Here is a 26,458-nt window from a genome sequence, read left to right as displayed (position 1 = left end):
TGTGTCTTGTAATTCACAATAATGTAGGCTGGGTATTGTGATGTCTTGTAATTCACAGTAATGTGGGCCTCGTAAAGTGATGCCTGGTAATTCATTGTAATGTAGGCCAGGTAATATGTGCTTTATAATGCACAGTAATGTATGCCTGGTAATGTTTGCTTTGTAATTCACAATAATGTAGGCCAGGTAATGTGTGCCTTGTAATTCACAGTAATGTAGGTCAGGTCATGTGATGCCTTGTAATTCACAGTATTGTAGGCTGGGTAATGTGATGCCTTGTACTTTACAATAATGTAGGCCAGGTAACGTGTGTCTTGTAATTCACAGTAATGTAGGCCGGGTAATGTGATGCCTTGTATTTTGCAGTAATGTAGGCTGTGTGCTGGGCGGCACGGTGGCACAGTGGTTAGCACTGATGCCTCTCAGCACCAGAGACCCGGGTTCAATTCCCGCCTCAGGCGACTGTTTGTGTGGATTTTGCACGTTCTCCCCGTGTCTGTGTGGGTTTACTCCGGGTGCTCCGCTTTCCTCCCGCATTCCAAAGATGTGCAGGTCAGTTGAATTGGCCATGCTAAATTGCCCGTATTGTTAGGTCAGGGGTAAATGCAGGGGTATGGGTGGGTTGCGCTTCGTTAGGGCAATGTGGAGTTGTTGGGCCGAAGGGCCGGGTTTCCACACTGTAAGTAATCTAATTGACAGTAATGTAGGTCAGGTAATGTGTGCTTTGTAATGCACAGTGATGTAGGCCAGGTAATGTGTGCCTTGTAATTTGTTATAATGTAGCCCAGGTAATGTGATGCCTTGTAATTCATCGTAATGTAGGCTGGGTATTGTGATGCCTTGTAATTCACAGTAATGTAGGCCAGGTAAAGTGATGCCTGGTAATTCATTGTAATGTAATTTGTTATAATGTCACCCAGGTAATGTGATGCCTTGTAATTCATAGTAATGTTGGCCTGGTAATGTGTGCTTTGTAATGCACAGTAATGTAGGCCAGGTAATGTGATGCCTTGTAATTCATTGTAATGTAGGCCAGGTAATGCGTGCGTTGTAATGCACAGTAATGTAGGCCGGGTAATGTGTGCCTTGTAATTCACAGTAATGTGGGCCAGGTAATATGAGCTTTGTAATGCACAGTAATGTAGGCCAGTTAATGTGTGCTTTGTAATTCACAGTAAGGTAGGCCGGGTAATGTGTGCCTTGTAATTAACAATAATGTAGGCCAGGTAATGTGATGCCCTGTATTTCACAGTAATGAAGGCCAGGTAATGTGTGCCTTGTAATTCATATTAATGTAGGGTGGGTAATGTGTGCCTTGTAATTCATAGTAATGTAGGCCGGGTAACGTGTGCCTTGTAATTCACAATAATGTAGGCCACGTAATGTGATGCCTTGTAATTTGCAGTAATGTAGGCCGGGTAATGTGATGCCCTGTAATTCACAGTAATGTAGGCCGGGTAGTGTGTGCCTTGTAATTCATATTAATGTAGGGTGGGTAATGTGTGCCTTGTAATTCACAGTAATGTAGAGCAGATAATGTGATTCCTTGTAATACACAATAATGGAGGCTAGGTAATGTGTGCTTTGTAATTTGTTATAATGTAGCCCAGGCAATGTGTGCCTTGTAATTCACAGTAATGTAGCCCACGTAATGTGATGCCTTGTAATTTGCAGTAATGTAGACCAGGTAATGTGTGCCTTGTAATTCACAGTCATTTAGACCAGGTAATGTGTGCCTTGTAATTCACATTAATGTAGGTCAGGTAATGTGATGCCTTGTAATTCACAGTAATATAGGCTGGGTATTGTGATGCCTTGTAATTCACAGTCATGTCGGCCAGGTAATGTGATGCCTTGTAATTCATTGTAATGTAGGCCAGATAATGTGTGCTTTGTAATGCACAATAATGTAGCCCAGGTAATGTGTGCCTTGTAATTCACAATAATGTAGGCTGAGTAATGTGATGCCTTGTAATTCAGAGTAATGTAGGCCTGGTAATGTATGCTTTGTAATGCACAGTAATGTAGGCCAGGTAATGAGTGCTTTGTAATGCACAGTAATGTAGGCTGGGTCATGTGATGTCTTGTAATTCACAGTAATGTAGGCTGGGTAATGTGATGCCTTGTAATTCATTGTAATGTAGGCCAGGTAATGCGTGCTTTGTCATGCACAGTAATGTAGGCTGGGTCATGTGATGTCTTGTAATTCACAGTAATGTAGGCTGGGTAATGTGTGCCAGTCTTTGGACATAGTTTAAAATCCAAGTCTTTCACCTGATATGAAAGTGTTACCCACTTTGACAACGTTCTACATCATTGGATTTCCTCATCATACGTTAGAGCTGACTATTGTCCTGACTCCCAACCTGCTGACATGTTTACTCATATATGAAGACTCTCCACTCTTCTCTGTAGATAGGCAGCGGGACGACTCCGACCTCACGACTTTGTTGTTGACATTCTGCATCCCTTGGCCTCAGGCTGGCAAACCTGATGAAGCTGCCTCCTTTGCCAGTCATTCCATTCTCAATCCATGGGTTCATCCTGCTTTGGAGTCGGTGAGGAGGACAAGAATGCAGCAAAGTTCTGTCTTAAATATGCAGCCTGGGAAGGGCTTGTAATTAGGACCTGAGAGATCTCAGGCAGACCCTTCAGCAGGGCGTCAGCAGGCAAGAGTATCTCGATTGTTTAAAGGGAAAGATTCTAATTTAGGTTTCCTTGTGGGTGAGGAGGTTTGGACCCCACTTTCCAGCACCTGGCCCTGTCTTGGGGGCAATAGATTGCAGCTGTATAAACTCATCTCTATCTTTTGCTGGCTGCCCAGGCACCTTCCCACATCTCGGAGGTCCTCTTGCTGCCCAACCTTAATTGCCCTTGAGCTAAGTTATTAAAGGCAACCCAGAATTAACCACTTTCGTGTAAGCCCAAGCCCAGAAAAGGTCTGTGCATTTCCTTCCCTAAAGACAGCAATGAATCTGTTGGCTTTTGATGACAGTTCATAAGGTAGTTATTGTGCTCACCATTTCTGATACGAGTTTCATAAAGGAGATGTAACTTCCCTTTGCCATCATAAGATTTGCCCCCAACCCATCACCTCTGGATCTACTAGTCCAGAGGCACCACCATGACATGACCATTTCCCTCTCACTCCTACAGCCATATTCTTACTCCCACCCAGCCTGTGGACGTGGATGTGACTGTGTTTAACCATGAATCAGAGAAAATGTCTTTCCCAGTCGCTAAGACTTGTATGTTCAAACTCTGATATACTTGCAGCTCTCTCTGGGGCCAATCTACCAAACCCCCAATCCCAACCTGCGTCCATTAGAATAAGATCCACATAATCCGTGGGAAGTTTTGCATGTGTCTTAATCAGGTAGAAAATTATAAGTATTGACGTGGTGTGAGCATCCATCCTCGTTTACTGAAGTGAAGTAAGGGTGGTTCATCAGGGTGAGATCACCACTTCCTCCTGTGGTCTGTTGCTATGACAGTCCTTCCTGAGGAAGACTGACAGCAGTAATCTGGGTACAAAGGGATCGTTAGAGTACTCCACCACTGTCGATCTCCATCCCTCTTTCCAACAAGTCTCTGTTGAAGCTAACAAATGTTTTGTCGATGAAAGACATGGCAGGAAAAACAAAGCTTGCCCTTAATGGAAAGATGGTGAGTACCTTATGACATTGTGGTCTGGCTCGCACTTTGTTGTTGAAGTTCGAGAATCTGTTGAACTGTTTGTTCTCTCAGGCTCGTATTTTGAAAGAATGCATGTCACTCACATAGATTTATATCTGTGTTCACCTTAAAACAATCTGGGCGTTAGTTTTCTTTCGTTAATTCACACACTTTTCAACACTGGCATCAAAGTCAAATAAATCAAAATGTTTCTGCATAGACTGTGAAGCTGTTTATAATTCAACTGTTCTGTTTTTGGAAGAAAGGTTTTGACAACATTATAGTTACCCAACCTCTTGGTGATCACCACAGACTACGGGTTGCAATCTTGCAGTGAAAATTTGATAACAGACATTTATATAATTCCTTTTCATAATACTTGAGCATTGCATTAATGTTGCACAGAATGACTCAAGTAATGACGTGAGGATCAATTTCCTTCAAAGGAAAAAGAGGGAGAATATTCCCTGCTGGGGGAAAAAAAGTAGTTTGTTACCACTGAAATTGCCCCATGATATGCTAAAAACACGTAATAATTGAACACTTCTGGCACTGTACTGCTTGCTGATTCAGAAAAGCTTACGTTTGCATGACATCTCTGTATTGGTTGACAGCGTGCTGAATCTTGGGTAGGAATTGAAGGCTTAAGATCTACTTTCTGCAACTTGTGATGTGTCGTGTCATACACTACCGTGAGAAGTTGTCCTGCAAAACTGTTCAATGATGTACAGACAAATTTAGTTTACAGTCATAGAGTCATACAGCTTGTACAACAGGGACTCTTCAGTCCAACTCTTCCATGCCAACCAGATATCCTATATTAATCTATTCCCATTTGCCAGCACTTGGGCCATACTCTCTCAACTTTTCCTATTCATTTACCCATCCAGATGCCTTTTAAATCTTATAATTGTACCAGCCTCCACCATTTCCTCTGGCAGTTCATTCCATACACACATCACCTTCTGTGTGAAAAGGTTGCCCCTTAGGTCCCTTTTAATGCTTTCCCATCTCACCTAGTTTTGAACTTGCTCGCCCCAGGGAAAAGACCTTGCTGTTCACCCTATCCAATCCTCTCATGATCTTACAAAATTTCATAAGATCACGCTTCAGCCTCCAATGCTCCAGGGGAAATAGCCCCAGTCTATTCAGCTTCTGATTATATCTCAAACATTTCCACCCTGGAAACATTCTTTAAATATTTTCTGAACCCTTTCAAGTTTCACAACACCCTTCTTATAGCAAGGAGACCATAAGTTCATGCAATTTTCTAAAAGTGGCCTAACCAATATCCTGTACAGCTGCAACATGACCTCCCAACTCCTGTACTCAGTACTCTGGCCAATAAAGGAAAGCATACCAAAACACCTTCTTCACTATCCTATCTACCTGCGACTCCAATTTCAAGGAGCTATGAACCTGCACTCCTCGGTCTCTTTGTTCAGCAACACTCCCGATGATCTTACTATTAAGTCACGCCCTGATTTGCCTTTTCCAAAACACAACACTTCACAATTATCTGAATTAAACTCCATCTGCCACTCCTCAGCCCATTGGCCCATCTGATCAAGGTCCCATCGTAATCTGAGGTAACCTTCTTTGCTGCCACTACACCTCCAATTTTGGTGTCTTTTGCAAACTTAGTAACCTATATTCACATGCAAATCATTTACATAAATGACAAAAATCATGCGAAAATATTGCCTGCATATCTGCTCTAAGATCTGTAGTGATTATTTTTACACCTTTGTTCCTTTTGATAAAACAATTTCTAATGATAGAAGGTGTTTCTGCTCCTGTATTTTGGGACTTACCAAGGGATTAAAGCAGGTCTTCTCCAAGTGAGGGTTTAGATCCCAAATGGGATTACAACAGCAAAGGAGAACCTCCCCCTAGCTTCTCATAAAGCTTTTCTGTGTACTCCCACTACTCACTGAGGAGTTGTGGGAACTTTCAAGCTTCCAAGTGGGGTTACAGTGGGAAAAGGTTCAGGATGTAGCAGATTAAAACTTTTTGCTGGGACTTGAAGTGTGGCATAATCGATATACATTCAAGAGGTGGAGCTGGGATAAGGTGCAGTGCATTCAGAAAGCTGTAAGTCACCAGTACACCTCCTTAACCCTTTCAATAGGATGTGGTCAGACCTTCTGAATGAAGTGTCTCAGAGATATGTTTGCTGCCCGTGACAGGATTGAGTCATTAAGAAACTGTGCACTTTACCCCCCAGCAGCAGAAATAGTGTCTCTTTGTTCCACTGTCTCGTTTTAAAGACCTTGACAATGATCCACCCACAATCTTGTAAACCCAAAGGAAAACAAAGCAAATTGACACAGCACGCTCTTGTAATTTGTGAGAATGTTCCCAAAGCTGAGTAATAAAGAGAGACTTGAGAAGTTAGGGCTAATAAGTCTAAGGGGATTCCTAGTTGAGATGTTTGGAATTCCATTTACCATATACACACGAGCCACATTAACACCAATTGGGCTTCAGCTAATGATACGACATGAATTTTGACAGACATGAATTTCAGCCCCACAAACATAGTATCCATGTAAGAATCGACCCCATAAATTTAACCTTAAAAAGTAATCAAAAAAAATCTGACTATTGCTCAAGTATATATGGTAGGTTCCAGGTTCATGATTTCTCCTGCACACGAGAGAGAAATAACAGAACGTTTACGAAGATAGAGAATTTTCAGTGATTGAAATGTCAGCAACGTCCATAAACAGACACACAACGAAAGCTGCAGTCTCAGGCCATTTGGCCCATTAAAGCTAATACTGTACCATTCATGGCTGATCTGATCATAACCTTAGCTCTGCACCCCTGCCTACACCTGGAAACCTTTTGCCCCCTTGCTTAAAAAGAATCTATCCACCTCTACCTTAAAAATATTTAAAGGCTCTGCTTCCTCTCCCTTTTCAGGGAGAGAATTCCAAATCTCCGCAACCAGATACGGGAACACAAACAGTTGGCCTTTTCTCTGTTTTAAATAGTGACCCCTAGTTCAGCTGAAACAGGCTTTGGGTTGAATTCAAAACAACAAGCACTGGGGATCACTGTGGGTCAGGCAGCATCCATGGAGAGAGAGAGAACGAGCTACTGCTTCGAGTCTGGATGACTCTTCATCAGAGCTGATGTGAATTGTGGAGAATGCCGCAATACTAGGGGAGGTGGGGATTTGGAGTGCTGGGGGTGTGAACAAACATTGATTGTTCAGATTAAGTCCTACCCCATATATTTTCATTATATAAGTTCAGTTACATCACATTGTAAACTTTTACTATAAAATCTGTGTCTTACAATCTTATACTCCACAACCACCTGTTGAAGGAGCAGCGCTCTGAAAGCTAGTGCTTCCAAATAAACCTGTTGGACTATGATCTGGGGTTATGTGACTTTTAACTTTGTCCACCCCAATCCAACAGCAGCATCTGCAAATCATCACCCCAGTGGGACTGTCTGTCCTTTTCAGTCCGGCAGTTAGACAAATCATTGTCCTGCCATTTTCACTTTCCGATTACTTAAAATGAACTATCAACATTCTTTCTCCCCCAGCACTCCACCCCCTCACACTCCACCAATAGCATAAATGCTGCCCCCTCCCCTTCACTCTTCACTTCATCTCTGTTGAGGAAGTCATCTGAACTTGAAACATTAGCTTGCTCTCTCTCCATGGATGCTGCCTGACCTGCTGTGATCTCCAGCATTTGTTGTTTTCAGCACAGATTGCACTGTCTGCAGTAATTTGTTCCTACATTGTGTTGAATTGGTCAGCTGTAAGTAATCTTCCTTGGATACACGATGCTCGTACTTGCCAGATATTTATTCACTGAATCTAGCAAGCAAGTCACATTAACACCAATATCTCTGCTATGAGCAACAGGAAACGTACTCGCAACCTTTTCATCAGAGATCAATTTCAATATTAGTTTTCGAGTTCCTGGTGAAACAAAGACACCTGTTTGTATGGGCATGTTATCCCTGCTTTATTGACAAATGGCAATATCACATGACATCAGGTTGAATAATAAGAACGTTAAGAACTTGAGTGGCTCAGTGATTAGCACTGTGTCCTCACAGTGCCAGGGACCTAGGTTCGATTCCAGCCTTCGGTGACTTCACGCCTGTGTGGAGTTTTCACATTCTCCCGGTGTCAGTGTGGGTTTCCTCTGGGTGCTCCAGGTTCCTCCATGGTCCAAAGATGGGCAGGTTAGGTGAATCGGCAGGAATGTGTAGTCTAGGTGGGTTAGCCATAGGAAATGCAGGGTTATGGTGGGGGGGGGCGTGGGTTTGAGTGGGATGCACTTCAGAGGGTCAATGAGGACCCAACAGCCTGCCTCTACACTGTCGGGATTTTAGGAGTAGACAATTCAGTCTCTTGAACCTGTTCTGCAATTTGATACAATCATGACTGATCTCATGTCTACCTCAATTCCACTTGCCTGCCTGCTTTCTTCAACCCTTTACTAAGTAAAAATCTGTCTTCTCCTTAAATTTACTGAATGTCCCAGGATCGACCATGTTCTGGCAGATCAGATTCCCAACACTTTGAAAGAAATAATTTCTCTTCATCTCTGTATTAATTCTACTGCCCTTTAACTTAAAATTCTAGACTGCCCTACATGAGAAAACATCCTTTCTGTGTCTATATTGTCCATTTAGCATCCTATATTCCTCCATTAGATCCCCTCTCATTCTTCTAAAATCCAGAGAGTATCGGCCTAAACTTCTCAATCTCTCTTCACAAGAGAAACCTCTCACCTCTGGAATCAACCTTGTGAACCTCCACTGAGCTACCCGCAATGTAATTACATCCCTCATCAGGCCTAACATGCGATGAACGGCTGAGAATCCTGGGATCGTATTCGTTAGAGTTGAGAAGGTTGAGGGGAGATCTAATGGAAACTTATAAGATATTGCATGGCTCAGAAAGGGTGGACGCTGGGAATTTGATTCCGTTAGGTGGGGGAGACTAGGACCAGTGGGCATAGCCTTAGAATTAGAGGGGATTACTTTAGAATGGAAGTGAGGAGACATCTCTTCAGCCAGAGAGTGGTGGGCCTGTGGAATTCATTGCCATGGAGCACAGTGGGACGTTAAATGTCTTCAAGGCAGAGATTGATAAATTCTTAATCTCACAAGGAATTAAGAGCTATGGGGAGAGTGTGGGTAAGTGGAATTGAAACGCCCATCAGCCATGATTAAATAGCAGAGAGGACTCAATGGGCCGAATGGCCTTACTTCCACTCCTATGCCTTATGATCTCATAATCTTAAGTAAAAGGACAAACGTTGTACTCAGTATTCCAGGTGTGGTCTCATTAATGCCTTTTGCAGTTGTAGCAACACTTCCATACTTTTGTACTCCATTCCTATAACCGTGAATGCCGAAATTCGCCTTGCCTTCCTTATTACCTGATGTATCTGCAGGCTAGTTTGCAATGATTCATGCAAGAGGATCCAGATCCCTCTGCACTGAAGCTCTCCGACGTTTCTCTCCCTTTCGATAACGAGTTGCCTATGGATTCCTCTGACCAAAATTGGTACCCTCACACTTATCCATGTAAAACCTTCACTGCCAAATTTTGGCCCATCCATAGCTATTTGTAAATTTCTCATTTCCTCACTGCATTTTGCTCTTCCACCTATTTTAGTGTCATCCTGTTGTAGCTGGTGGAAAACAAAGCAAAATTTTCCAGCCATCAGGCTCTGATTACATTCCAAGGAACTTGCCTGGCCCCTTGCAGTGCGTGTAATATTCACAAAGGTCATCAGTGGTGAAATAACTCTGCAGAAGCCGGTAGCCTGTCACCAACTCACACTTTATTTACACAGGGGGCATTAAGCTCCCTCAGAGCCAGCTCTTCAAGTGAACAGAACTCCTGACATAAAAACAGAAGTGCTGGAAAGGTTCAGCAAGTCTGGCAGGATCCATGGAGAGAAATCAGAATTAATCAGAGTGACACGGCCCAGAATATTAACTCTGATTTCTCTCCACAGATGCTGCCAGACCTGCTGAGCTTTTCCAGCAATCTCTATTTTTGTCTCTGGTTTATAGTATCTACAATTCTTTCGGTTTTTATTTGGAGCCTCAGACACTCCTGTTTCGATCTGTCAGCCAGGGCTCCCTGATTGGACCAGGTTCCCAGCCCCCAATCAGGGAACTCAGATTCTATGAGGTCCACCTGGCTGACCTTGTTAACAATCACTTCAAATGGGGTTTTTCCGAATTCGTCCTGATCTGATTTAGTAACTGCAAGTCCCCAAAGATTCCCAAATGGCGTTGGGATTTGGCAGCAACACCTTTCAGGTCACAACTTCCGCAAGTCTGATTTTAACTGAATGGATTGTGAATGAGTTGAAACTTGAAGTGGAATCTCAGTTTGTGGAGTGTCAGCTCTTTGCTGACATCTGACTAACGCTTTTAAAATTTACCCACATACCGTTGTGTTTCCCGTGCTAGATCAATCAATGTACTATTGAATGAGAACAGCAGTGTTTTTCTGAGTAAAAGTATAATGGGCTGACATGTTTCACAAAACCTAAACTGTCATCATATAAATCATCACAACAAGCAGTTTCATTGGTCACAGGTTTCTGGTGACAGGGTCTGATACACTGAACTTTGCAAAAACATGTTCACCGTTAGTGTGGTCTATATGTGATTCTAGCCCCACAATAGCTCAGTCAGTGCAAAAGAACTAACTGGACTTCCTAGTTCAGTTTGATGCTGCTGTAAATTCCAATGAGGCAATTGTTTTCTGCTTCAGCTGAGTGCACACACCGCCTCATCAAAAACAACAGTGATAGAACTCAAAATAAAGCCCAGGTATTTTGCTGCTTTTCTTATTTTGTGCGAAGTTTGGGAAATGACCACCCATATTCATCATGCAAAGGGAAATCCCGAATATGAAAAAAAAGTTCCCTCATAATAACGTAATGCTCAAGATAGTCTGCATCTCCTACTCTGTGTAATCTGGGTGGATGCGTGGGTGCATCTGGCCTTTTAACATCGGATTTAACTCTTTGCCTATGTTCATTGCTTTGGGAAATTTCAGCAATCTGACTTATGAGGTTGTAACTTCAAGATACTGTTTTGACACATCACCCTTATCATGTTAAGTGCAAAACCAAATGGCTGATTTTTTGAATGTATTTATGTCTGTGTATGTATTTATAATAATGCTTTTGTATGCCTGTGTGTGTTTGTGTGTGCGCATATATATATATATTCTCTATCCAGGAGAGCAATGCAGACTGAGTCTTTGAACATATTGAAGGATGAAATTGTCAGATTTTTTAAACTGTAGGAGAATCAAGGGTTAACTTAGACCTTGAAGTATGGTAATAAAGGTCATCATCAATAGGTCATCATTAGTAGGCCCTCTATTACTCGATAAGGTCTGACATTGGCCTCAACTCTATTTACCCACTTGTTAACCCTTGATTCTCCTATAGTTTAAAAAATCTGACTATTTCAACCTTAAATATATTCAAAGACTCAGTCTGCAATACTCTCCTGGATAGAGAGTAGACACACACTGCCATCATTCTCTCCAAATGGAACAAGACTTCCTTAGTTCGTGCACCATCCTCTTTGATTTCAAGGATATCAAATTCCATTTGCTTTCCCAGTTACTTGCTGCAATAACATACAAATTTTATGCTGTGAGGATACTTCTGTATCCTGCAGTAATCCCTTGTGTTACACATTATCAAATGCCTTTTAGAAATACAAAAGTACTTATGTCGATAAGTTTTCATGTTTTATTGCTCAAGAACCTTAATAAATTTGTCAAACAAAACTTCCCTTTTGTAAGACCATGTTAGTTTTGCCCAATTTGTATTATGATTTTCTAAATGTTTCGTTACAAACAGATTCTAGCATTTTCCCAATGTAACATGTTCAGCTTAATGGCATACCATTTCCTGGCTTCTGTCTCCCTCAATTCTTGAATAGGGACATTGGAGTTGACATGGTCCGATCCTCTGGAACCTAAAGCATTGTGTAAGATTACAGCCATTTCATCCACTTTCCCCGCAGTCACTTCCTTTCAGACCATAGCATGTGAACTGTTTGGTTCAGAGAGATTGTCAGCCTTCACAGGAACACAGAAGCATTATGGTGTGGATGGAGGCCATTCAGCCCAACACAGCTGCACCAGCTCTCTGAGTATTTTAACTTAGTGTTAATCTCCTCCCTTTCCCCCATGCCCTGCACACTGTTTCTATAATAGGAATCATCCAAATCTCTTGAAAGCTTCATTTGAACTTGCATCACACTTCCAGGCCGTGTGTTCCATAACTACTCAGTGTCGAAAATTTCTCTCAAATTGTGTTTGTTTCTCTTTCCTGTTAAAGACCAGTCCAAACCCCCTCAAAGTATATTAAGAAGATAGTCTAGATCCTAACCCTTTCTTATTTTAAAGGTAAGTGTAAGGTGTTGCATTCCAGATGCAATTCGATTGGTCAAACTACTTGGCGAAATATACTTTACTTTTGCACTACAGTTAGAACACAGACAAAATAAAAAAGACAAGAAAAGAATTGGCTTAACTGTAACTCTTTCAAAATGCTTAACAAAACAATATATATAATAACCACTACTAATTAATTGTTCCCATATAATAACATCCCATAAACACACCCTTGGCAAAGGCAAATTCAGTAAAATAGATTGTCTCACATGCAATCCTAGCAGCAGGAAGAGAACTCCAGCTTGTGGCTGCGACAGTGAGAGACTTAAGAGCTTCCACATCCAGCTTCAAGACCTCAGCAACTGCAGAAAGATAAAACTAAAATTCCAGGTTCTGTGGGAGCTTAACCCCACCCATTCAGGCTGCTTCTATTATTCTAACTTTTATTTTAAATCCCAAGGCCTCACAAGCTGGTTACTTTATTGGCTTTGAGCAATCTGCTCATCACCTCTCTCTCAACCTTTCTTCATACAAAATAAAGCCCGAACAAAATACACCTCCTAAAGCCATATTAACATCACATTTCCAAATGCTTTAATATTGGCCTGTCTGGTCCTCAATCCATTTATGAAACCTACCATCAAATCTCCTCTGAGCTTTCTCCTCTCCAGAGAAAACAGTCTCAATTTCACCAAATTATCCTCATAACTGAGGTGTTTCATCCTTGGGCCGTTTCTCCCAAACCTCTTCCGCACTTTCTTCAATGCATTCACGTCCTTCCGAGTAAACAATACTCTAGCTGAGGTCTAACCAGTGTCTTCTGTATGTTCATCATAACTTCCTTCCTCTTGCCCTCTATGCCCTATTATGAAACCCCAAACGCTAAATGCTTTATTGAGAGCTTTCAATATCTGTTCTGCCGCATGTAATGACTAATGCACATACTGTTTATGCTCAGCACCCTCTGCTTCTGAAATGTTTTATTTCATCCTGTCTCTCTGTGTTCTTTATTCCAAATAATGTCACCTCACATTCCTCTGCATTGAATCTCTGCTGCCCATTCACCCTCTCCCACTAATGCATTAATGTTCTTTTAAAATTCTACACTGTCTTCCTCACAGTTTCCAATTCTCCCAAATTTTGTATCATCTACAAACTTTGAAATTATCCCCGTAAACTAAGATCGAGATTACTTAAAAACGTATCAAGAGAAGCAAGGGTCCCAATGTTGACCCCTGGGGAACTCCACAACAAACCTTCTTCCAAATCCAAACCTACCCATTAATGTGATTCCTATACCTCAGCCAAGTTTGTTCTCACATTGTCAGTTTCCTTTTTATTCTGTAACCTATAACCTTTCACACAAGTCTGTCTTTACTCTGCCTCCATGGACACCACATCCCCCTTCAACTCTTTCTGTTATCTCTTTTAAAAAGCTCCGCCATATTGGTGAGACATGATATCCCTGTCGTAAATCCATGCTGACTCTTCTAATCAATCGATATGTTTTTCTCTGCGATTATTACTTCTGTCAAAAGGTAATTGTTTCCTAAAGTTTCTCCACTGCTGAAGTTAAACCTAATGGTCTGTAATTGTGGATTGATTACAGCAAGCATGATCAAAAAAGGGTGCAATGTTTGTAATTCTCCAGTTTTTCTTAGCACCACCCCAGAATCCAGAGAAGATTGAAAGATAATTGCAAGTGCCCTTGTAATTTCCACTTTCAAGCTTGGCTGGAACAACATCTATACCATAGGTAGACAGAGATGCAAGATTTCATTTAGTTTCTCAGCCATATCTTTTGTTTTGAAGTCTAACTCCCCTTTTTGGACCATACTCCTCAATGCATCATCCATTTACTACAAGCCAATAGAAGGCTTCGGAATTTCCTTCAATTTTTGCTGCTAGTTTTATTTCATGATTGCTCTTTGTCTTTTCCACCTCCTTTCTGAACCTCCAGTATTCAGTTTCATTCTCAATGATACTCCCTACCTTTGGAAGCACACTTTTTCTTCTGTATCTGAATTTCTGTCTCCTTGAACGCACAGAGAGCTCTGGATTTGTTTGAACTAGCTTTCACATTAGAAGGGATAAGCCATCTCCTCTTTTAAAGTTGCCCATTGTTCGATTCCTATTTTTCACACTGACATCTGGTTTCAGTCTTATTCTGGATTGACTAATGTCATCTTCTACTGCCATTCTGAACTTTGGTGGCTCAGTGGTCAGCACTGCTGCCTCACAGCATCAGGGACCCGGGTTCATATTCTACCCTCGGGCGACTGTCTTATGTGAAGTTTGCACGTTCTCCCCGTGTCCATGGGTTTCCTCCGGTTTGCTCTCACAGTCCAACGCTGAGCTGCTTTAAGGTAGATTGGCCATGTTAAAATTGCCCATTGTGTGCAGGGTAGGTGACTTGGTCATGGGAAATGCAGGGTTACAGGGATAGTGTAGGGGAAAGGATGCTCTTCAGAGAGTTAGTGCAGACTCAATGGGCTGAATAGCCTGTTTCCACACTGTAGGGACTCTATGATTTTGGAAGTCCACGTATATGTATAATAATCACTAAGTGTTTGCCCACTATCTCTCGATTTATTTGACTTACTTTATTCCCCATGAATTATATCTTAGCAATGGCTTCTTTCCTGTTTTACGGGGCACATACTATGATAAGTAAATACCGTGAACACAATCTTACATGACCATTATCCCATTAATATGTGGGTGATTAAGTCCTCCATTATAACTATTCTAACTACCTGTCTGTATTTTCCATTTTTGCCACAAGATGATCTTCCCATAAAGCAATGTGGTTCTGGGATTCCCAAATCCTATGCTCCATGTATTCATTTATATGCTGTCTTCTTTACTGCCACCCTTACTCTGATTCCACTCATTAACTTGCCATTTTCCACTACCAAGTTGTTCTACTATAAAGCCCGTTTTGTCAGCGCCAATTGGCTATAACACAATTGACAAATTGTGGATGTTGATTGCATAATGTGAACTTTCTGCTGAATGGATATAGCATGTTTTCCAAAGCGTGATCTTCGTCAGCATGATGTTCAATAGCGATTTGCTGTGGCGTGGTTTTCTGTAGTGCAAGATTACAGAGGAACACAACTACCTCACTTATAGCACTGTATCTGTCTCTCCCAGCATTTTGTGGACCCTGGTGTGGTTTTCGAACATTCTTTCCTTGTTCCTACAGTTCTGCTGAGTTAGTTTACACGCTCACCAACAACACCTGAGCTACACGGTGAGAGGCTGAACAGGCTGGGGCTGTTTTCCCTGGAAGCTGAGGGGTGACCTTAAAGAGGTTTATAAAATCATGAGGGGCATGGATAGGATAAATTGACAAAGTCTTTTCCCTGGGGTGGGGGAGTCCAGAACTAAAGGGCATTGGTTTAGGGTGAGAGGGGAAAGATATAAAAGGGACCTAAGGGACAACTTTTTCACACAGAGGGTGCTGAGTGTGTGGACTGAGCTGCCAGAGGAAGTGGTGGAGGCTGGTACAATTACAACATTTAAAAGGCATCTGGATGGGTATATGAATCGGAAAGGTTTAGAGGGATATGGGCCAAGTGCTGGCAAATGGGACTAGATTGGGTTGAGATATCTGGTTGGCATGAACGAGTTGGACAGAAGGATTTGTTTCCGTGCTGTACACCTCTGACTCTATGACTAGCAAAACGCCCCTCAAGGAATTCAGTCCTGGCTCTGTTAAATTGCAACCAGTCGGATTTTACAAGTGTCAAACAAAATCAGAAATTGCTGGAAAAACTCAGCATGCCTGGCAGCATCAGCTGAGAGAGAAACAAAGTTAATGTCACTAGTCCAAGTGATTTTGGGATTCTGCACCTGCGTAGCTTTGTTTTTATTTGAATGTACAGATGACATCTCTTCCAGAGCCATAACCAGAGTCCCAGAAGTCTAAGGATGTTTATCCTGCATCATCTCTCCGGGCATGCATCCACCTGTCTTATCTTACTATTTCTGAACTCACGCGATTTCAAGTAAACCTGTTAGATTAACCTGGTGTTGTGTGACTTCTAACTTTGCTCACCCCAGTCCAACACTGGCACCTCCACATTATGCTGCATTTCCCCTGACTAACGCACCTAACCAACATATCCCTGAACACAATGGGCAATTTAGCACGGTCAATTCCACCTAACCTGCACATCTTTGGACTGCAGGAGGAAACCAGAGCTCCCAGAAGAAACCCGGACAGACCCAGGGAGAATGTGCAAACTCTGTACAGATAGTCACCCGAAGCTGGAACTGAACCTGGGCCTCTGGCACCGTGAGGCAGCAATGCAAATTACTGAGTCACCATGCCACTCTAGTTTTACTAGTTTAATAGTTTATTAGTTTTAATGATACCTTTTCTCTTGTGATAATCATTATTTTAAGTACTTTTGTCTCTTTTGTACTCTAATTTCCTACTAATATTAGAATACTTATAGTCTCTTCAACTGTGCAAAGAGCCACAAAATATTTATTTCACATCTCTGCCATTTATTGCTTACCATTATTAATTCCTCAGTCTCATTCTCTAAGTCTCCAGCACTGACATTAGCTTTCTTCCGTTTTTAACATAGTTGTAAACACTCTTAATGGCTGCTTTTGTACTTCTTCCCAGTTTACTCTCTTTATCTATTTCCTTCCGCATTTTTAATGACATCCTCGATTTTCCCAGTAATCTGGCCTGCCCCTATTCTTTGTGTCATTTTACACCTTATTCATCTCCTGCTTCTCTGATGCTGTTTGACTTGCTGTGCTGTTTCCAGCTCCACATTTTATTGAATCTCGTCAACCCCTGCCTACCAATTTAAATGATACCATCCTTAACCATTTCAGTTGGCCCTGGACATTTTATCCTTCTGATGGAGTCTTTTTTTTAGATTAGATTAGATTACTTACAATGTGGAAACAGGCCCTTCGGCCCAACAAGTCCACACCGCCCCGCTGAAGCGTAACCCACCCATACCCCTACATCTACCCCTTACCTAACACTACGGGCAATTTAGCACGGCCAATTCACCTGACCTGCACATCTTTGGACTGTGGGAGGAAACCGGAGCACCCGGAGGAAACCCACACAGACACGGGGAGAACGTGCAAACTCCACACAGTCAGTCGCCTGAGGCGGGAATTGAACCCAGGTCTCTGGCGCTGTGAGGCAGCAGTGCTAACCACTGTGCCACCGTGCCGCCCACTTTCTTTCTTAATGGAAGATTTCTAAATTGAGAATTATGTGAATTCCTCTTAAAAATCTGTTATTGCTCCTCTACGTCTTACTACTTATTTACTGAGCCAAATAACTTCCATTTCTGAAATAAAAAAAAAGACTGCAATGCTAGATGACAGGACAACATTCCCAATTCTGAGGTTTTTCCAAAGTGCTGCACATCTTGCCTTGATTGTCTGGTGCTTAGAGCTGAGCTTTGCTGACTGGGTCATGTTGCCCGAGTGGAAGATTCCTGGCTACCAAAGGATGCACTGTGCTGCCAGTTGAACTTGGAAATCCATGCCACAGGACATTCCAAACTTAGACCTAAAGACAATGTGAAATTGAACTTCAGACCTTGCAATCTGGATGCCAATACCCAGGAGAAACCATAAGTGGACTCAAATGGAGAAAAAGTTCCTGTCATTAAGTGATTTTGACATTTACGTAAAGAAGGAAGATGCCATCAACAGTGCTATCCAGCAGCACCCGCTCAGCAAAACCCTCGCAGTGACACCCAGTTTGGGCTCCTCCAGGGCCATTCAGTTCCTAACCTCATTACAGCTTTGGTTCAAACATGGACAAAAGAGCTGGATTCCAGAGGGGAGGGGAGAGTGATAAGAAGGCCACATTTCACCGAGTGTGACATCCATGAGCTTTGGTAGAAGGAAAGTCAATGAGAATTAGAGGAAACGTCTTCACTGGTTGGATCATGCCTAGGTCTAAAGGAAATGGTTGTGGTTGTTGGAGGTCAGTGGAATGTCTTTCTAGCAGTAGAGTTCTGGAGGGTAAACTTCAATGCCTGGAGACTGTGGGATGACACAGGAGAGGTAGCATTGAGGGACAGGTTTTGACTGGGGTACTGGGTGGAGAGTGGTGGGTAGAGGGGTCTGTCTCTGCTCTCCTTTGTAATTGTCGGGCTGGGACATTTTACATTCACCTGAGATGGCATGCTTTGCCATTTCATTCAATGAACACTCGAGTCTTATCCAAAGAGATAAGAGCAAAGAACAACACAGCACGGAAACATGTCCTTCTGATGCCAAGTCCACCCATGTGAAAGACTCAGTGGATAGCTACAGGGCAAGCCAATGTCAGGAAGGAGGAGGTAAACTTTTCACGACACATTTTACGAGGTCCCAGTAGCAGGTTGCTGCTTGATTAAAATCAGCACTCTTGACTCTGATCACAGCAATGGCTCTCCTGAGACCTTAGCATGGCCTTGAGCCAATGCGTTGATGGGCAGATGCATTTCCTTTCTCATTATGTTTTGCAGAAAAGAAATGACTGAAGGTTAGCTACTACTGCAGGGAAGTCCCCAAATGCACAATGTCAATAAAAATTATTTTGAATAAAGTCAGAGTTATTTTGTGGCTTACCAGCTCACCCAGTTAAATTCCATTGAGGTCAGTGGAGAATAGTAGCAGGTTGGGCGTCATTTCCCCTGTGCGTATCGATTCAAATGACCTTTTAGGACAGAAAGCATTCAGCCCACAGTACAACTCGATCTCTATGAAGTAAGTCACTGCCTTTGTCTCTCAACCCTGATCAAAATTCATGACAATAATCCCCTATTCAGCTGACTCCTTTGTGTTATATCCATGTATCGGGGCAAGTACAAAGTAAGTTGTGCTCTCAGCACATCCCAAAGTATTTGCAAGGTCAAATCGTCACTTCAATGCAGAAAGCAAGCTGTGTACAGTAAGGCTCCCCAAGCAGCAGTAAGATACATGGCATGTCACTTTGATTATTGGAGATGTTTGTTTGTGAGGGAAGATCAATAGAGAGCACACCAGGATAATAGGGAGACAATTCTGAGGAACGGGACCAGAAATAAGAGATTATTAAGAAAAAAGGTCTTCTTCCTGGGGAGAAGGTTAAGGGGAGATCCATTGATATTATGAAAGTGTTTTGTGAAGAATGGGTGATGCAGAAATAAGGAGGAAGTGTTGTCACCAGAAGGATCCTTGGTAACCAAGAAAATACATTAAAATCTTTCACTCAAAGAGGAGTGATGAGAGGATTTCTCTTCATTCCATGAACCAGATGTTCTAGAATGTAAGGATGGTGAACCGATATTCCACAGTAATTCTAGAGAAAGAAACAGAATGGACTTTTGGATAGAGATAGAGGAAGCTGATGTGCTAAAAATTTTGTCAAATATTAAGATTGACAAGTCGCCAGGCCCAGACCAGATTTGTCCTCGGCTGCTTTGGGAAACGAGAAATGCAATTGCTTCGCCACTTGCGAAGATCTTTGCATCCTCGCTCTCCACTGGAGTTGTACCTGAGGACTGCAGAGAGGCAAATGTAATTCCTCTCTTCAAGAAAGGAAATAGGGAAATCCCCGGCAATTACAGACCAGTAAGTCTCACGTCTGTCGTCTGCAAGGTTAGAAAGGATTCTGAGGGATGGGATTTATGACCATCTGGAAGAGCATGGCTTGATTAAATGCAGTCAACACGGCTTTGTGAGGGGCTGGTCATGCCTCACAAACCTTATTGAGTACTTTGAGGATGTGACTAGAAAAGTTGATGAGGGTCGAGCTGTGGATGTGGTGTATATGGACTTCAGCAAGGCATTTGATAAGGTTCCCCATGGTATGCTCATTCAGAAGGTCAGGAGGAATGGGATACAGGGGAACTTAGCTGGATACAGAATTGGCTGACCAACAGAAGACAGTGAGTGGTAGTAGAAGGAAAATATTCTGCCTGGAAGTCTGTGGTGAGTGGTGTTCCACAGGGCTCTGTCCTTGGGCCTCTACTGTTTGTAATTTTTATTAATGACTTGGATGAGGGGATTGAAGGATGGGTCCGCAAGTTTGCAGATGACACAAAGGTTGGAGGTGTTGTTGACAGTATAGAGGGCTGTTGTAGGCTGCAGCGGGACATTGATAGGATGCAGAGATGGGTTGAGAGGTGGCAGATGGAGTTCAACCTGGATAAATGCGAGGTGATGCATTTTGGAAGGTCGAATTTGAAAGCTGAGTACAGGATTAAGGATAGGATTCTTGGCAGTGTGGAGGAACAGAGGGAATTTGGTGTGCAGGTACATAGATCCCTTAAAATGGCCACCCAAGTGGACAGGGTTGTTAAGAAAGCATATGGTGTTTTGGCTTTCATTAACAGGGGGATTGAGTTTAAGAGTCGTGAGATCTTGTTGCAGCTCTATAAAACTATGGTTAGACCGCACTTGGAATACTGTGTCCAGTTCTGGTCGCCCTATTATAGGAAAGATGTGGATGCTTTGGAGAGAGTACAGAAGAGGTTTACCAGGATGCTGCCTGGACTGGAGGGCTTATCTATGAAGAGAGGTTGACTGAGCTCGGATTTATTTCATTGGAGAAAAGGAGGAGGAGAGGGGACCTAACTGAGGTATACACGATAATGAGAGGCATAGATAGAGTCGATAGCCAGAGACTTTTTCCCAGGGCAGAAATGACTAACACGAGGGGTCATAGTTTTAAGCTGGTTGGAGGAAAGAATAGGAGGGATGTCAGAGGTGGGTTCTTTACACAGAGAGTTGTGAGAGCATGGAATGCATTGCCAGCAGCAGTTGTGGAGGCAGGGTCATTGGGGACATTTAAGAGACTCCTCGACATGCATATGGTCACAGAAATTTGAGGGTGCATACATGAAGATCAGTGGTCGGCACAACATCGTGGGCTGAAGGGCCTGTTCTGTGCTGTACTGTTCTATATTCTATGGACTAGAGACAGAGGGCTTGCAGTGGTAAAGGCATTCATTAAGGGATCCAAACGCTCAGTCAAATACTGCAAAAATATGAGTTTGAATCCCATCACAGCAGCTAAGGAAATGCCACGTCAATAAATGCATCTGCAGTAAATGTTTGTCTCTTTAATATTGAAACCGCCAGGTTATCAGGAAAATAATTCTACTTGCTTCATTAATGTCTTCGGGAAAATTATCTTGACCTGGTCTGGGGCTAGAAATGATTCCAAATCCCCCACAATAACTGCTCTCTGAAAGGATTGGCATGGGATTGGAACAGGATTAGGAGTACAGCTGTTGAGATGGGTGATAAGTGCTGGCCAGAGTAGGGAAGCTCCTATCCCGATAATGATTACTGCCCCAGTGTTGATGCCTCAGTCAGAGTTTAACAACAAGAATGGGACCTCGAGGTGTTGTCACATTGCACCTTTTGGAAATCACTGTGTGCAGTTTAGATGCATCTCCTATATTGCAACAATAACTACACTGTAATGTGACTTTAATATGTCAACTTATTTCAGTGTTAACCCAAAGGCAAAGTAATGCTTTCATGTTATCATAGAGTAATTATCACAGAATCCCTGCAGTGTGGAAGCAGGCCATTTGGCTGCTCGAGTCTCACCTCATTCCTGCAACCTAGCATTTCCCATGGCTAACCCACCTAACCTGCAAATTCCTGATCACTATGGGATTATAGCTGTTGAAGTATACAAGGCGAGTCAGAGCAGTATATTCTTTTTCTGGAACATAAGGCGATATATGAAGAAAGATGCATGTCTGTTGGTACCACGAGAACAAAGATTAAAGGTGTGCACTTATTACATCCAAACCTAAACTGGGCTGGAGCTGATGTGAGCGAAGTGATTACACTGCACAGTTAATTGCCAATCAATGCCTGAATTTAATTCAAGCGCTTCAGTTAGTTACAGTACACAGAGTGCCAGTCGTCAACAGGATCTATAACCAGTGCAGCTATTTTTATTCCACACAGAGAAATCCTCGAATGGTGACATTCTGTCATTAGTTTTGACAATATTGCTTCAACTGAAACTATTTGTCTTACACTTGTCAGGACAGGTACGGGTTGACTCTTGTTTACTTTGGCTAATGTTTTTGGAGGGTATTTTTTAACCAAGTGAGGCCGAGTGAGTTACCTTAATAAACTCACCTTCTTAAATGACTTGGAGGTTCCGGTGTTGGACTGGGCTGGACAAAGTTAAAAATCACACAACACCAGGTTAAAGTCCAACAGGTTTGTTTGGAAGCACTAGCTTTCAGAGCACTACTCCTTCATTAGGTAGCTGTGGGATAGGATCATAAGGCATTTGTTCAATATATCATATCAGTTGAGTGACACTGTAATCATTTGTGAAATTCTGTGTCTTATAATCCTGCTGCACAGCTACCTGATGAAGGAGCAGCGCTCTGAAAGCTAGTGCTTCCAAATAAACCTGTTGGACTATAACCTGATGCTGTGTGATTTCTAACCTTATTAAATGACCTACTCCACCCCTACGGTGTCCCTCTCATTTGATTATTTTCCTATCTTACCACAAGCCTTTTCCGGAACAATTTGTCATTGCTAGAGTTTCTGGAATTGACTGGTATCCTGGCACGGGCCCGGTGTGCACCTGGACAAATGCTGCCGGTCTGGAGTTGTCCTGAACAGTTTCCTGACATTTGTTCGAGAAACCAAGGACAGGGAGAAATTTGACACTCCACTTCATCAGCAATGAGCTCCTGGTGGATGAGATGGTGCAGAGGCAAGACTTCCTCCACCTCTGGAATTAGCAGTGGAGGTCACGACACCAGCCCATGCTAGACCCCCCCCCCCCCCCCCCCCGGATCAGTGCAGTCACAGACGTCCAGAGGAATGCCCAACATTGTAGGAAGAAGGTCTTCTCTCCCAAACCTTACACCCACCGTATCCCATAGAGCCTCATATAATGTGAAAACAGGCCATTCAGTTCAACACGTCCACACCAACCCTCCCACCCAGACCCATTTCCCCTACCCTATTACTCTAAATTTAAATTTACCCTTGACTAATGCACACATTCCTGGACACTATGGGCAATTTAACGTGGTCAATCCACCCTGACCTGCACATCTTTGGACTGTGGGAGGAAAGGGGAGCACCTGGAGGAAACCCACACAGACACGGGGAGAATGTGCAAACTCCACACAGACAATCACCAGAGGCTGGAATCAAACCCAGGTCACTGGTGCTGTGAGGCAGCAGTGCTAACCACTGAGCCACCGTGCCACCCATATCTCTGTTACTATATCGATCTTCCATCAAGGCGCATGCTCAATCACTCTCACTATTCCTGCAATATCTTCCCTGCCACCCAGTTGAACCTGTGACACCACTGACCCGACATGCGCTCCGTACTGCATGCTCATTCACTTGGCATAACTCCCTACTGGCACCAAAACCTACTGCTGTGTCACTCACTTTCATTGCCCTTAATACTTACCTGTCTCTCAATCCCAGAAGGAAAACAGCCCATAGGAGGGCAAAATGAATCAGGATAGGTAGTGGGGCTGCCTAATATTCAGCTATTCACTCATAACATGGAGAGTTTCCTGACTCTGACCACTCGAAGTGGATGCCTGTTCGCCTAAACCCCTGGAATAGCATCCAAGGCTGCTCTGAACGCACTGTGTCAGGATCTCCTCAATGAAAGCCACACCCTGAGGTTCTGCCAAAAACTCTGGAAGGTTTCCTGGCTTTCAGTCTGATGCTTAATGGCCAGATAATAGCAGCACTGCACTGACTTCTCTGGATCAGGGATGCAAGTACAAAAAGACAATGCGAGACAGGGATGCAGTGAGCACCCAGATGTGCTCAGTGTGAGTCATTGTGTGGGCGACAGTGAGCAAAGAGCGCAGAGATACAGCCTAGTCCTGTCCATAAGATGGGGGCATGTCCTAATTGCAAAGTGTCCTTGCAGAGCACTACAGTGATAGAACATAGAACATGACACCTCAATGCTGCTCCGACCTGTGAAACCAAATAGTTACTGATGTACGCTGAGTTGCAGAACTGAGCTGTAGAAGCATCCAGTTAGTGGATCAGTGATGTGCCGTGAGGATTCTTCGAGGCTGGTGTATGTTGGATGCTATTTGCTTTGAACGTGGCGTAGATGTGGCTGGTGCCCATGGAGAGTTCCCTGAGAAGCCCAATGGGCAGCGTGGGGGCTCAGAGGTTAGCGCCGCTGCCTCTCAGTGCCAAGAACCTGGGTTCGATTCCAGCTCGGGTAACTGTCTGTGCGGAGTCTGCAAGTTCTCCCTGTGTCTATGTGAGTTTGCTCTGGTTTCCGCCCACAGTCCAAAGATGTGCAGGTTAGGGAGGATTGACCATGCCAAATTACCCATAGTGTCCAGGGATGCGTAGGCTGGGTGGATTAATCATGGGAAATGCAGGAATTCAGGGTTATTGGGACAGGGTGGGTGGTGGGTCTGGGTGAGATGCTCTTCAGAGGGTCGGTGCAGATTTGATAGGCTGAACGGCCGCTGTCCACACTGTACGGCTTTTGTGATTGTAAGTTTCAGAGCTGCACACATCTATGATTCTATGATTGGTGCGTGCTGTCTAACATGAAGATCCTTTGGAGCCAGTGAGAGTTTCTACTCTGACTCCCACATTGAAAATTCTTAATGTCTGGAATGTTTGGTAAAACAGGAAGCTGAATCTCAGTGATGGTCATTGTGTCATTAATGAGACATTTCACAAGTTACAATTCCTTCTCTTTGGCGACTTTCCGTTGTTCAGTGAGAAACTCACCACACCAACCAGCAAAAACTATACATATTAAGACAAGTTTCCCCCGATGCCAAGAAAGGCCTCATAGAGATCCTCACGTGGATCCACCACTAAGTGAGCTACAGCCTGTGTCGCTCAGATCCCTACAAGGTTCCACTGAAGAAACCCAAGTTTCCTCTAAGATCCCCTACGCTTGGTCCTGAAAAGTGCTTCACTTGGTCCTCCACTTCAAATTACACTCGAAGGATAAGACTTTCAGCATATGGCAACAAGAGTTGTATTCTTTGGCCAAAGAAGATGGCAATGAAACCTATGAAGAATGAATATGTGAATTTCAGTCCCGGAGTGATGCCAGCTATAGATAGAACATAGAACATAGAAAAGTACAGCACAGAACAAGCCCTTTGGCCCATGATGTTGTGCCGAGATTTAATCTTAATGTAAAATATAGTATCTTAACCTACGCACCTCTCAACTCACTGCTATCCATGTGCATGTCCAACAGTCACTTAAATATCCCCAGGGATTCTGCTTCCACCACCACAGCTGGCAACGCATCTCATGCATTCACAACTCTCTGCATAACGAACCTTCCTCTGATATCTCCTTTATACCTTCCTCTTAATATCTTCAAACTATGACTTCTCGTGCCAGTCAATCCTAGGTTGGGAAGACTCTCTGGATGAAGAGATAGACTCTGACTGGGCACTGCTCCAAGAGACAATGCTGTTGTGAGACCCATTCTCTCTCCGACTTGTGCTGTAAGAGTAGATTTCCAGCCAACATCTTCTTCCCTCACTGAGACATGGAAGCTTACTTGTGGTATCTTTGTGAAGATAATGCCCACAGGTTGCCTCTTTGGCCATTCCTCTGATACCTTCTGGCTATTGACTCTATCTATTCCTCTCATAATTTTGTACATGTAATATGTTGGCATCAGAAATATTCTCATCTTGTTGGCATGAGTACATGGCGGTAGCTCTTCCTGTCTAGTCCATCAGTTGGCAGTGCAGCCACATTGGCTGTTTCCAGTGTTTTGATGATGAATTGAGGATATGTGCCTTTGTTGGAATGTGACTCAGAGGTGGTTCCATTGACAATAAAGACACTTCCATTCTTTCTCACTGCCAGAGGGCTTAGACCTGCCATATTGTCATGGGTTTTTGTCTGCCTCATTTAGGAAGACCTTACAAGTCATGGAGGGGTAAGCGATTCCCTGAGCTGGAACTTTTAAGTCCTTTATTGCCTCCACTCAGTAAGGAGGAAAAGGTTCTACCCCTGCGAAAGCTAGTGGGAGCCTTCTGGATTCAGCAGGAACCACTGGGAGTGTGGTATACCACAGGCTTGGATCTTCCACCAGAAGAAGGGGAGCCATGGATCTTGGGTTTGCAGGGAACAAGTTACCAGGACCCAGTGAGTTAGAGTTAGAGGATGGGATGGAGTGGGGAAGTGCTGGTGAGCAGCTAAGATGGACAGGCAGGGAGGTGCCAAAAAAGGAAAGGCAGCGATGGTGGGAAGACTCGCTGGGTGAAGCGGTGGACTTTGCCTGGACACTGCTCCAGGAGACAATGCTGTTGTGAGACTTATTCTCTCTTCGACTTTTGTTGTATGAATAGATTTCCAGCCATCTTC

At 43.3% G+C, this 26,458-nt stretch overlaps 1 protein-coding gene across 2 annotated transcripts in view; it reads left to right on the top strand.

Moving 5' to 3' along the window:
• Positions 1-3,544: 3,544 nt before the first annotated feature.
• Positions 3,545-26,458, top strand: part of LOC140492231 (regulator of G-protein signaling 14-like) — a 97,517-nt gene continuing 74,603 nt past the window's right edge. For both annotated transcript variants that reach the window (XM_072591138.1, XM_072591137.1), the window contains exon 1: positions 3,545-3,666. In XM_072591138.1, the coding sequence (XP_072447239.1) occupies positions 3,619-3,666 (48 nt within the window). In that variant the 5' untranslated portion in view covers positions 3,545-3,618. The remainder of the gene's footprint in view (positions 3,667-26,458) is intronic.

Source organism: Chiloscyllium punctatum, chromosome 20 (genome assembly GCF_047496795.1).
Source record: "Chiloscyllium punctatum isolate Juve2018m chromosome 20, sChiPun1.3, whole genome shotgun sequence".
Classification (NCBI taxonomy): domain Eukaryota; kingdom Metazoa; phylum Chordata; class Chondrichthyes; order Orectolobiformes; family Hemiscylliidae; genus Chiloscyllium; species Chiloscyllium punctatum.
This window is presented reverse-complemented; position numbering and strand designations above follow the sequence as displayed.